This window comes from Podarcis pityusensis (assembly GCF_964106645.2).
Source record: "Podarcis pityusensis genome assembly, chromosome: 2".
NCBI lineage: Eukaryota > Metazoa > Chordata > Lepidosauria > Squamata > Lacertidae > Podarcis > Podarcis pityusensis.
Window position 1 is genome coordinate 89,205,877 of NC_138029.1, and position 12,973 is coordinate 89,218,849.

A 12,973-nucleotide genomic window follows, 5' to 3' on the forward strand; every position below is an offset into this window, starting at 1 on the left:
GAACATAGCTAAAATACCGATGTGAAATAGGATGCTTTCAAACAAAAGCATTTCAGCAGCATTTATCTCTCTCGAAAGTATTCAATTCCCGTGTTTAAAATGCAGTGAAGAAGCTGTGGCACCCACTGACACCATCATCTGAGGCCCTTCTTTGTGTGCCTCCTCGAGGGGTCCACAGGGTGGCAACATGAGAATGGGCCTTTTCTGCGGTGGTTCCCCATTTGTGGCATGCTCTCCCCAGTGAGGCTCACCTGGCACCTTCATTACATATCTTTAGGCACCAGGCAAAAGCATCTCGGCCTCTGGCTGATTAACATTCTATGGCCTTATAAATGTGTTTGTGGGAGGGGGGTTATTGAATCATAGAATTGTAGAGATGGAAGGGACACTGAGGATCATCTAGTGCAACCCCCTGCAATGCAGGAATATGCAGATGTCCCATATGGGGATCAAACCTGCAACCTTGGTGTTATCAGCATCACGCTCTAACCAACTGAGCTAGCTAGGCTGTTTGTTTTTGTTTTGTTTTTATTAGTTTGTTTTGGTTTTATTATTTATTTTGTGTCCTAATTTTGTATTTTTATGTTGTGAACTGTCTGTGATCTTCAGATGGAAGGCTGGTATACAAATTTAATAACTAATCATAATGTGTGGCTCAGACATAGGCAGTAACCCAGTGGCTTATGGGGCGGAAACCCAGAGGAAAAATGGGACTTCCTGAAACCATTGGTTTATTTACTTGTACAAACCTTCTCTAATGCATACAGTGTGGAGAGCAGAAAGTTATTTGCCTAATTTGTTGCTAGTTGGAAAGTGTGCAAATGGCTGACTAACCACAATTCTTAATCCCTCTTAGGAGTTACCATGTTTTCAGTGGCAAAGTTGGCACATAAAAGGATGCATGTTGGAGGAACTCGCAAGTCACATCAAGCATGAGGCAAAGGCAGATAAACTCTCCATCAGACAAACACACATACACATGATGAAATCCATGTCTATCAGTTGAGACTTTGCTACTTAAGTAAAAAAAAGGGGGGGGCTGGTGATTTCAAGGAGCGCAGTTTTTCAGCCTCTTAAGCACATGAAGCGAAACCAGCAAACGTGCAAGATTTCCCATATCCTTCATGTTCCGCCACCTGGTGGGACATTTCCTCAAACTTTTATGAGCTCCGGGTGCAGCACTCATTTACTGTCCCTCCCTTGCAGATCTTGCAAACATCTTCATCCCCTACCTCTGAGATCTAACAGGAGAGCAGGAAATCTCACAGGACCAGCATAAAATCACACACATGAACCTTAGTCTACATCCCCCCCCCAAAAAAAGACCCCCGCCAGCTGAAACATCAAAAATGAAGCTTTTATCTTTTTCTCGGTCCTTGCCTCTATTCCTCCACACTACACCTCTCCACATATGCCCCCCACATTTTCTGACAAGAGGGTAAAACCACATCAGACAATTCTGCTCGCCTAATCCTCTTCCCATCATCGACCAAGAAAGAGCATTCAAAGCTCACGATGCTGCCGATTGTGTTGCAAAGAGGATTCCCTCCACCTCCTCCCCGCCCCCAGTTTAGAAAGGTGACTTCCATTCCTGATACATAAATCATTTTGAAAGAGCGTTGTACTTTATTGAAAATCATTATGCACACAATAAATGCACAACAATAATAACATAAAGAGCTTCAGCAGGGGGCCTCAGAAGACGGCTTGCATTTCCAAGTATGCCCCCCAACAGGGACAAGAGAAACAGACTAAAAAAAAAAAAAACCCAATGCGAAGGCAGCTCCCGGGCGCTTTCCCAAGCCAACGGCAAGCGCATGCCCTCCGGCGGTAGCGTTTGCCCCGGAGGGGCTCCTGCAGCCAGCCAGCCAGCGAGCCTTACCGTCATCCTGCATCCTCTGCAGACACAGAGTCAGGTTCTTCCTCCAGCCCGGCATCCCGGCACAGGGTCAACCTGCTCGCGCTTGTGCACAAGCCCCGAAGGTGTTGGCGGCGGCGGCGGCGGCGGCGGCAGGCTTCCCCTCTTGGGTAGAATAAGGCTAAGCGGAGAGTTCCCCACGCCACCCCCGCCCAGCACAGCACGCCGAAAGTGTTGTGGCTCGGAGAGAGGCGAGCGCGGGCAGCGAGCCGCTGGGGGAGCCAGGCTGCCTGCTCGGCCACGCTAGGCATTGATTCGCGCCGCGTGCTCCATCTGGGTTCGGGGCCGGCAGGAAGGAGGGGAGCGGGCGGGGAATCGGCCGAGGAGGCGAGTGCGCGGAAGGGCCCCGTGTAGAAAGCGAGATACAGAAGGTGCGCGGGAACTAGCGGTGCCCCGAAACCTTTCCCGCCTGCCCTGGAGTGACTGAGGTACGTCCACGGCAGCCGCAGCTCTTAATGTGTGGGGACCGTACTATGTGACAAGAGAAGCCAGGGGAGGAGGAGGAGGAGGCGGAGGGAAAGAAGGGGAGTTCGCCTTCCAGTCCAATCTTTCGACGTCCAGGAGGATCCCGCCGCGGGCTTCCGGGCTTCCGCGAGCGCCTGGCCGGCCCAGGTCTCTAGCGCGCGCCTTCCCTTCTTCCCGGGCGCTCGCGTCTCATTCCCTGCAGGCGCCGCCGGCCGAGGGAGTGCAGGCCGCCGGCTCAGGCTTCAGCCGCGCGCGCCGGCTCTGCTCGCGCTCGGCCGGCATCTTCTCTCGGCGCAGGTGAGCGGGAGGAGAAGGGCTCCTCCGGCGACAGCGGGAAGCAGCAGCTCGGGCACCTGGTTCGCTCGCCGCCGCCTTCCCGCGCTTTCGACCTCTTCCGCCTCAGCCGCCGCTCCTCGCACGTGGCGGGAGTCTCTCCGGCGACCCCCGCGGTCCAGAAGGAGGAAGGGAAAGTAGCTGAGGCGAGAGGCGACGCTTGCCCGTCTCGCTAGGCAGCACATGGGAGGCGGGGTGGTGGGGCAGCCACGCGCACTCCTCGCCTCCCAGCTCTGGGCGCCTCACCCGAGCAAGGCTGTCGGAAAGGCTGTCGGCGCGCCCCCCCCCCCCCCGGCTTGGGTTGAGGGTATGTAGGGTATGTAGGGTACGCTTCTGCAACGGAGAAGGAAGAGGCACGCGGGGGAACGGCGCTAGCCAACACGTCGAAGGGGAGCGCTTGTTAATGGCTGGGCGGCTGCCTGCGCCTCCACTTCCACCCCCCGAGGAGGTGCGAGCGACGCCGGGTCCTCGAAGGGGGCGGAAGGCCGGCTCTTCCACAGCCCACACAGGCGAGCTGCGCGAAGCTCGAGACGCGTCTGGCGCGCGCGCACACACCTCGCTTTCCCCGCCAACCGCCCCCTACACACACACACACACACTTCCACTTTCTTTTCCCTTTTTAAACTTATTTAAAATGTCTATGTGCTGCTTCTTAGGGAAACCCATCTCAAGGCCGTTTAAAACAAAAGCCAGTAGAGGCTGTGCTATATATTTTTCTAGAAAAAGAAGTGCCAGAAGTCACCATAAACCATGCTCTCTTACAATGGCAATGGCGCCCCCAAGAGGTGCCGGAACTGAGTTCTGGTTGAGCTGAAAAGAGCCCTGGTTAGAGGTACAGTCATACCTCTTGCTGCTTTGCTTCAGGTTGCACGTTTTCAGGTTGCGTCCCGCAGCAACCCAGAAGTACCAGAAAGGGTTACTTCCAGGTTTCACCATTCTGCAGACACACAAAATGATGTCATGCACATGTGCAGAAGTGGCAAATTGCAACCCACAGATGTGGGTTCCATTCTGCTCATGTTGCGAACGGGGCTCCAGAACGGATCCCGTTCGCAACCAGAGGTACCACTGCACTACAAAGACAACAAAAGAAATTTAGCAGAGTGTAGCAGTCCCTACAAAAATAAAAGAATTGTCCAGTAGCACATTAGAGACCAACTAAGTTTGTTCTGGGTATAAGCTTTCGTGTGCATGCACACTTCTTCAGATACCTGAAGAATGCACACGAAAGCTTATACCCAGAACAAATTTAGTTGGTCTCTAAGGTGCTACTGGACAATTTTTTAATTTTTTAAATATATTTTGGCTGCGTCAGACCAACACGGCTACCTACCTGGATCTAATCCCTACAAAAATTACTGTAACTTTAAAAGTTATGGCAGTTGGCCCACATCAACAGCCAGCAAATGCCTCAGTCAATAGGTGTGTTTGGTGTCTCAAATTTCAGTGGCACCTTCTGCGACGCAAAAATTCAGCACCCCCTGCCTCTCACCTTCCATTCTGTATCATAGCTGCGGTGGCCCTCCCCCCCAAGACTCTGTGCCCAGTGCAGCTGTACCGGTTGTGCCTCCTAAATCCACATCTGTTGCATTGCTGCCGGTGCACATGCCTTGTTGCTGCAGGAAGGTTATTTGAAAGAGAGCATGAGGGGATAGAAAAGGTGTGTGGTCTGTGCTCTTGGTGATGCTACTTTAAGTGGCGGGAAGAATGACCAAGTTACCAGCATAAATGGATGGACCACCTACTTTTGCCAAAGAGGGATACAAACTTGAAGAGGCGCAGAACTCCTGTTCAGGGAAGGCTACATATATGGCAATATTGATTTGCAAGGTAGATGTGTGATTCAGAGTCATAGAGTTCACTTTCAGGTGATGTATTTATTAAGCATTCCCCCTCACTTGTTTCCACAGTTTTTCCAAGGCTGCTACACTGTATCATACACAGAGGCGTAGGAAGGTCAGGTGGTATCCAGTGCGGAGAATTTCTTGTCACACACCCCCACACACATTGAAATTTTTTCATATTTTTTGGCCTGCAAAAATTGTTTTTGCTTATTTCATATTTTCTTACAAAGGACTGTGGATTCTGGGCCTCTGATAACAAGTAGGCTACTATGGACAGATAAATCTACAGGATTGATTATGTTTTGGCTTGCGTTATTTTATTTATAGTTATTGTTTGTTTATTTATTTAATAAAATTTATTTTTAAAAACCTGCAAACTGGTTTACCAAAACAAAAAACAAAAAAACACCACAGCAGTAAAATCAAGAAAAATCGGCTGTTGCAGGGGGCGGGGCAAAGGCAAGGCAAGGCCTAATCTACTCGGCCTAGACTCATTTTCTTCACATAGGCTGACTTTCCAGGACCCGGGAAGCCCAGCAGAGTGTAAGGTAGTAGGGTGGTTCATAATTATTATTTTTTTTTAATGACTGCTCCAAAGGTCTTATCTTACTAAACTAGGGGCTATATAGCTATATCTGAAATTTCATGCATATCAGTTAATATCTTGACCCTGCTCCACTGAATTGAATTTCAGCCTTCACAACATAGGAAAACGGCCAAGTAAACAGCTATTTTTGTGGAGGAGGGTCAAGATATTAACTGATATGCATGAAATTTCATATATAGCTATATAATCCCTAGTGCAGTAAGAGAAGACCTTAGGAGCAGGCATTTTTTTTAAAAAAAAGTTTTTTATGAACTGCCCGAGGTAAAGGTAAAGGGACCCCTGACCATTAGGTCCAGTCGTGACCGACTCTGGGGTTGCAGCGCTCATCTCACTTTATTGGCCGAGGGAGCCGGCGTACAGCTTCCGGGTCATGTGGCCAGCATGACTAAGCCGCTTCTGGCGAACCAGAGCAGCGCACGGAAATGCTGTTTACCTTCCTGCTGGAGCGGTACCTATTTATCTACTTGCACTTTGATGTGCTTTCAAACTGCTAGGTTGGCAGGAGCAGGGACCGAGCAACGGGAGCTCACCCCATTGCGGGGATTCGAACCGCCAACCTTCTGATCAGCAAGTCCTAGGCTCTGTGGTTTAACCCACAGTGCCACACACGTCACATGAACCACCCTAGTAGGGCAGTAATTGTTCCTTGATAATTTGTCACCCCCCTCTATGATGGCACCTGGGCCGGACCCCCACCCCTCCCCCCCTTTCCTACACCCCTGATCATACAGATTTGTTTGTTATTCCTTCTACGGCCAAGGGAGCAAGGGGGGGTGATGTCCATCTTCCTCATGGGCACATCTTACTCAATGGAAGAAAGTATAAAGTGGTCCCATGGGGGCAAAAATAAAATAAAATCCTAATGTCACTTATACATAGATGGGGGTTTGAACTGGAGGTGAGGCCAGGAAGGAGATGTAGGAGTTGTAGTGAATAGCTCAATGAAGATGTCAACCCAGTGTGAAAAAGGCAAATTTTGTGCTTGGGATAATTAGGAAAGGGACGGGGGGGGGGGGCTGCCAATATCATTATACAAATCTATGCTTCCACCACACGTGGAATACTCTGTACAGTTCTGATTGCCTCACCTCAAAGAATACAGTAGAGTTGGAAAAGGTGCAGAAAAGAAACCAAAATGATCAAGTGGGTGGAGGAACTTGCCTATGAAGAAAGGTGCTTTTTAGTTAAAACAAAAGGCAAGTATAAGGGGACATGGCAGAGGTATTTAAAATTATGCACAGTGTGGAGGGGGGGGGGAGAGAAGTTTTTCTTCCTCACAAAGCTAGAACCTGGGGTTACTCAGTGAAACTGAATGCTGGAAATCAAGAGCGCGAGTCCTTTTCCACAGTTAAACTATAGAAGTCATTATCACACGATGTAGTGATGACCACCAACTTGGACTGCATTAAAAAAGGATTTGACAGTTTTAATGGACAATAAATCAATTAATAGCTACTAGCCACAATGGCAAAGTTCTGCCATATGCCGAGGTTCTGCCATATCAGTTGCTAGGAATCACACGTGGGGAAAGCACTGTTGAACTCAGGTCTTGCTTATGGGCTTCCCACAGAAATCTGGTTGGCCACTGTGAAAAAAGAATGCTTGACTAGATGGGCCTTTGGACTGATCCAACAGGGCACTTAATAAGTTCAGCATCAGCATCAAAATGTCAGCCTCATTTAATCTGGATTTTTTAAAACAACAACAACAGAAAATCCAGTAAGTTTAAACACACACACACATCTGTTGACTGCACATCATGTGTTCCAGCTATGGTCCATCAAGGCCATATGCACATCACAAGATAGCATCTTTGCTTGTTTTGCTCTCCCCTTCATAGAATCATTGAATTGGGAGGGATCCAGAGGATCATCTAGTCCCTGCGACACAGGAATCCTGCCCACAGTGACTCCTGGGTGGGCTTGAACCACCAGCCTTCTGGTTAACAGCCATATGCATTTGACCCATTGCACCCATGGAACCAGTAATGCCATTCACTATTTTTTAATGGTCATAGACTATGTGTGACCTCTAAAGATGCCAGTATTCCTTTCCATATCACTTGGCTTTTGTCTGCTTTCAGACTGGATGACCTAGAACCAAAGGAGATCTTCCATGATCTGGCCTTTTTTCAAAAGTTTGGCTGATACGGATGACTTAGTTTTAAGCAAGTAAACATCTTTCAGCCATAACTGGGAGCCTGAAGTCAAGCTGTCTGTAGGCAGAAGTAAAGCACGCATCATTGGTTTTCATGGTCCAAGCCGAAAGAAGGAAACAGACACATGGTGGTGGGAAGAATAAAGGATCATAAAATATTTTTTTCACGGAGTGTATTTGGCAGTTGGTTGCCTTTCTAAGTACGCAATTAGGTGAGCAAAGTAGTTTTGTCTCCAGTCTCAATGACACACACACACACACACTTGTGTAAATAAGGTGGCAGAACTCAGTCTAATTTTTATAGGGGTTTTTTCTTTTCATTTTAAATGACTGCTCACAAAGAGTTAAGAATCTATGCCTATGGCCTCAAAAATATCTCACTGATTTCACAGTATTCAGCAGAGCCATAACATAAGGATAACAAAGGAGACGTGCATGAGACAAAGTTTGCAGGGTTTTTTAATTTCCTGGAGGACGACATTTCTTAGCAGTGACTGGCAGATCTTCCTGTACTTTGCCAGGCCTTTATTAGCAGACCGGTAGGTCTCAATATGGATCTCTTTCTATTGTAGGACTGATTACATTGTCGGCAGCGAGAGATAACCTTTATGAGGTTACAGAGTAAACTCTCACTCTCATACCAGCAAAAAGTGTGCAGCAGATTGGCCAAGTTTTGCTGCAGACACGTTCCCCATAACCACTGGACAGCTGGCACATTTTTCATCCCATAGTTGTTTTTGTTGCTGTTAGTTACCGTATTTTTCGCTCTATAAGAGGCACCAGACCACAAGACACACCTAGTTTTTGGAGGAGGAAAACAAGAAAAAAAATATTCTGAATCTCAGAAGCCAGAACAGCAAGAGGGATCGCTGCGCAGTGAAAGCAGCAATCCCTCTTGCTGTTCTGGCTTCTGGGATAGCTGCGCAGCCTGCATTCGCTCCATAAGACGCACACACATTTCCCCTTACTTTTTAGAAGAGAAAAAGTGAGTCTTATACAGCAAAAATTACAGTAATTTATATACCACTCAGTACCCAGGTAGGCTTCCAAGTGGTGTACAAGTATAAAAACCAATTACACAAGCATTAAAATTTAAACATCCATAATTACAACACACAGTAAAACAATCCCAGTCAAATACATGCACCTGTAATTAAAATATGCAAGAACACAACCCCATTAAATTGACATGGTAATTAAAACAAGAGGCTCAGGCTAGAGATCAAGAGAATGCTTGTGTAAACATGTGCATCATCAAAAGCTGATGGAATGTCAGTAAAGCTAGGGCCTCCTGTATTTCAGCAGGGAGCAGACTTCCTAGAATGGGTACCACTAGCAAAAAGGCCCACCTCTGCCAACTAATCCGCATTAGGCTGTGGCAGGAGTAACCTGGTTCCGTTTGCTTATCATAATGCTGGTACTAAGCAATGAAAGGGAAGTCAATATTTCAGGTACCCTGGTCCAGAGCTACTGGATAGTTGCATCCCATGGACACTTTGAGAAGGAAGTAGGAGTTGGTGAAGGCACCACCACCAACTCTCAAACACAGAATGGTCTGCAGGAAGTCCCACCCCTCTTTTTCAATTGGCAGTTGGCGCGATAGCAGTGTTTTATGAGTAAGGTTCTCAGGGATGGCCCATCCTGTTTTGTCACCAGGAGTAGTCAACATGGTGCTCTCTAAATGTTGTGGGTCATATTCACAAAGCACGTTTTCAATCACATGACTTCCCTCCCCCAAGAATCCTGGGAACTGTAGTTTATTAAGGGTGCTGGGAACTGCAGTTCTGTCGGGGGGTGTGCCAGAATTCTTGGGGGGGGGGCAGCAATATGCTTTAAATGTATGATGTGGATGTGATAATAGGTTACAACTTCATCTGTCCCAGCTTTCTGACTCAAATCCTCTACCTCATTCCCTGAAGAAAGAGAATCTGATCCTGGGGTCATGACAGCTATTTAGTTTTAAAACAACAGTGGAAGGCCAAATAATATGAATTGTGCCACATGAGTTTGGCCCTCAGTGACCCCATTTTATCTTTATGTCTGTCAGCAGTCACCACTGGAATTTTGTATTAGAGGAAATGATTTCTGTTTTAAAACTAGTTGTGAGTAATTGCAAAGTCTGCTCACTGTAGTATAAAGGTAGCGGATGGCCATCAGCCCTATAAATGGCATGTACATTTCACCTTTGCAAAGAGTAATTCAACACATTTCTAATAATAAAAAATAATAGTTTGGACTTTTCCTTTGATGTCAGGAATAAGCATTGTCAAAGGACACAGTCGTAAGAGCAGCACTGATAAAAGATAGTGTATTAATTTGATTATGGGGTAGCTAGCAACTTCAGAGGAGCGGTATTGAATGCTTTAAAAGTATTTCCACATTTAAATTACCTGGTTTTGCAAACTTCTGTATATTACAAAAGGGTTGGATCAGGTTGTTCCTTCCCCACTTCTCAAAAGTCTGGATACCAGGTATTTTTCCCCTCTAGAACTTCAAACACTGATGATAAAAAAGACCCCTGTTCCATGGAGCTACTTGCTCTATGTCATGGGGGCTGGGTATGCAACTCTCGATCTCAGCTGTTGATTCAGATAACATAATAGCTGCAGATGGAACAACACCTGGGGTCATAAACTCCAGTTGGCTGATCTCAGTCGACATTCTGGCAGCAGCACCCCAGTTGAAATTTGCAGGTGCTTTTGAAGGGGAGACCCACATAGAACACGTTAGAGTAGTCCAGTCTGAAGGTTACTAAAGAACATAAGAAGAGCTCTGCTGGATCAGGCCAAAGAGCAAATCAGGTGCCTATGGGAAACTTGAGCAGATCCTGAGTGCTCCCCTCTACCTGCTTTTCTCAGCAACTTGGACTCAGAGGCATATTAACAGTGGAGGTAGACCAACATTCATTCATTCATTCATTCATTCATTGCTTGCATTCATATCCCACCATTGTCTCCAAGGAGCTCAAGATAGCTTGCATGGTTCTCCCATCTCTTTTAATCCCCACAACAGCCTTGTGAAGGAAGTTAGGCTGAGAGACAGTAAATAGCCAGGGACGTCACCCAGTGATGTTTTACAGGCAAGTGGGGGCTTGAACCTTGGTCTCCCAGGTCCTAACTGCAACACCATATTGGCTAGGGCTGCCTTCCCCAGGATAAGGTGCAGCTGGCGTACCAGCCAAATCTGGTAAAAAGCATTCCGCCACCTAAGCTTCCAAAAGCAGCCCTACTGTGCCTCATTGCCCCCTTTCTCACATTCTAGTATTTCTCAGAGGATTGCTTTCAAGTTCCACAGCCGCTGCCGCGTATCGATTTCTGATCCGCTGATGGAATCTTCGGCTCGTAATTCAATCTACTGGTACAACTGACCACGTTACCATGCGACCCTGCATAGTCTCCTATTCCAAGTTGTCAGCAAAGGAGCATGAGCTCCTTTTCCACAATTGCTTCATGCTATTAACTTGCGCTTGTAATTGTGTAACGCAGGAGACAACAGCTGTTCCGCCTTTCATTCCGACTGGATCAATTTTGAGTTCCAAAATCTTGGCAGTTGGCATCTCAGTCGTGGGTACGCCGCAGATGTGATGCAATGTCTTCCACGGCTAATTTAGCTCAGATTTATTCAGCAGAGCCCTTTGTGGGGCAACTGGAAACATTTTTACCATCTTTCAGATTGTTTGAGTAAATTTGCTCCTCTGCATATTTCCACCAAGAACCCCATACATTTTGGTCTCCTAATTTTCTTGAACAAATACAGCTAATGAAGCTCACGACAAGACCCAATTTGTTCATCTTTCTTCCCACCTGCCCCCCCCAAAAACTTCAGTTCCATGTTAAACTTCACATGGGAATTAAATGGTAGTCTTACTCAAAAGTAGACCCAAGGAAATTACTAACCTAAGTTAGCCATGCCCATTAATTTCAATGGGTCTACCCTGAGGAGGACTAACATAGGATACAATCGAAATTTCAAATACAGATTCCTTGGATGTGACATACATATATCCCATGCAAGTTTCCAGTACAGGAAATATATTTCACATACATACATGGCACGAGCAATTTCCATTGTTTTTTCTTTGAAATTAAACCTGGACCTCAAGTTGTTTATTTGTTTTATCGCTTGGGAGCACTAGATGGAGAGGGCAATTAAATTGCACAGAGTCCTCACGTGCAAAAAATGAGAAAAACCTCCCAGAAAATTTAAGGTGCCTTTCTTTCTTTCTTTCTTTCTTTCTTTCTTTCTTTCTTTCTTTCTTTCTTTCTTTCAACCCACCAACTAATTTTCTATTTCAAGTCAAGTTTTCTGGGCAGTCATGGCTGGTGTCCCCCCCCCCCCTTGTCTGTGCTGCTAACCTGTGACTAACATACATCATTTATTGCACATCTCTGGTGTATACTGTTGCTTTATCAAGTGCAGGTGTTTTCAGCAGTTGCCTAAATCTTGGTGGCATTTCAATACAATGACATCTGGGGCTGATCTGCAAACTTGGTGTGTAATGTAAGCAAATCCTTCCATGCTTTGTGTGTATACAGGCTTGCTCTGGGGACTTCATTAAAACCCAGTGGCGTGTGTGTTAAGTGCATTCTGTACCTTGCCAAGTTTGCTATTGACTTCACAAGGAATTGTGTGCTGCTGTATAATCCTCAGTATGAAAAGAAAACTCCATACATTTCTTAATTGCAAAATTGTTATTTACCTTTTGTTAATCAGATAATGTGTCTTTTTCTGGTCCTTAATCCAGGAAAAATAATTTATCAAATACATTTTTAACCCTGTCCAGCCTTTTCTATATGCCAAGCTTCTTCAAACTCGGCCCTCCAGATGTTTTTGGCCTACAACCCCCATGATCCCTAGCTAGCAGGACCCGTGGTCAGGGATGATGGGAATTGTAGTCTCAAAACATCTGGAGGGCCGAGGTTGAGGAAGCCTGGTATATGCCTAAAATTCTAGTATTCTGACAGTTATGATTCTTGATTCCATTCTCTTGCCGTATTACCACATGGGACCCCCAGTCAAGTGTTTTTGATCTTCATGGTAGCTTCAGTATTGCTTTTAGCATTACATTTTTCTCCTCATCAGTTAGGCCAATTAACACTCCCAGCTGTGGTGCCTCTCCGCTATGTGAGAAACACCAACTTTCTGGGGCATGTTCTACACAAAGAGAGTATCACATAGGCCTGGTCTGCATATACAGAGGTAGTAGAAGACTAGGGTAGCGCAATGTGTCCTATTTTACTGAGGGTAGTCTTCTATTTGAAGGGAGTCTTCTGTTTGAAGGGCTGGGTAGAGGAACCAGGCGAGTTGGGAGTCACCTCATTGAGTGGCTAAGGCTGCTTTCTTTCTGCTGTAGCCAATGCTTGGCTCATTTTGGTGGGGGACGGGTCCATATGCTCGGCCCCCAGTTCAGTCCCACCTCCTGTATTCTTAAAAAAGGAATAAAGAAACTACCATTCCTGGAGGGGCCTCCATTTTCTGATTCACCTCAGGTGACAAAATGTCTTGGGCCAGCCTTGATCTGCAGTGATAGGAGATGCTAAAGTGATGTGATGTGCAATACTTAAAAGACCCAGGAACCTTCTCAGCCATGAGATCTGGAAAACCAAAAATGACTGAAATCAGAGACGCACCCAAATGTAGGAATGGCTG

The 12,973-nt window shown here is 46.4% G+C and overlaps 1 protein-coding gene across 2 annotated transcripts in view; it reads right to left on the reverse strand.

The window, feature by feature from the left end:
* Nucleotides 1-2,564, reverse strand: part of GRIP2 (glutamate receptor interacting protein 2) — a 389,440-nt gene extending 386,876 nt beyond the window's left edge. Inside the window, exon 1 of one of the 2 annotated variants that reach the window (XM_080996901.1) lies at nt 1,883-2,564. In XM_080996901.1, coding sequence (XP_080853027.1) covers nt 1,883-1,937 — 55 coding nt within the window. In that variant the 5' untranslated portion in view covers nt 1,938-2,564. The remainder of the gene's footprint in view (nt 1-1,882) is intronic. The other variant, XM_080996898.1, reaches the window with a different exon arrangement.
* Between the last annotated feature and the right edge of the window lie 10,409 nt (nt 2,565-12,973).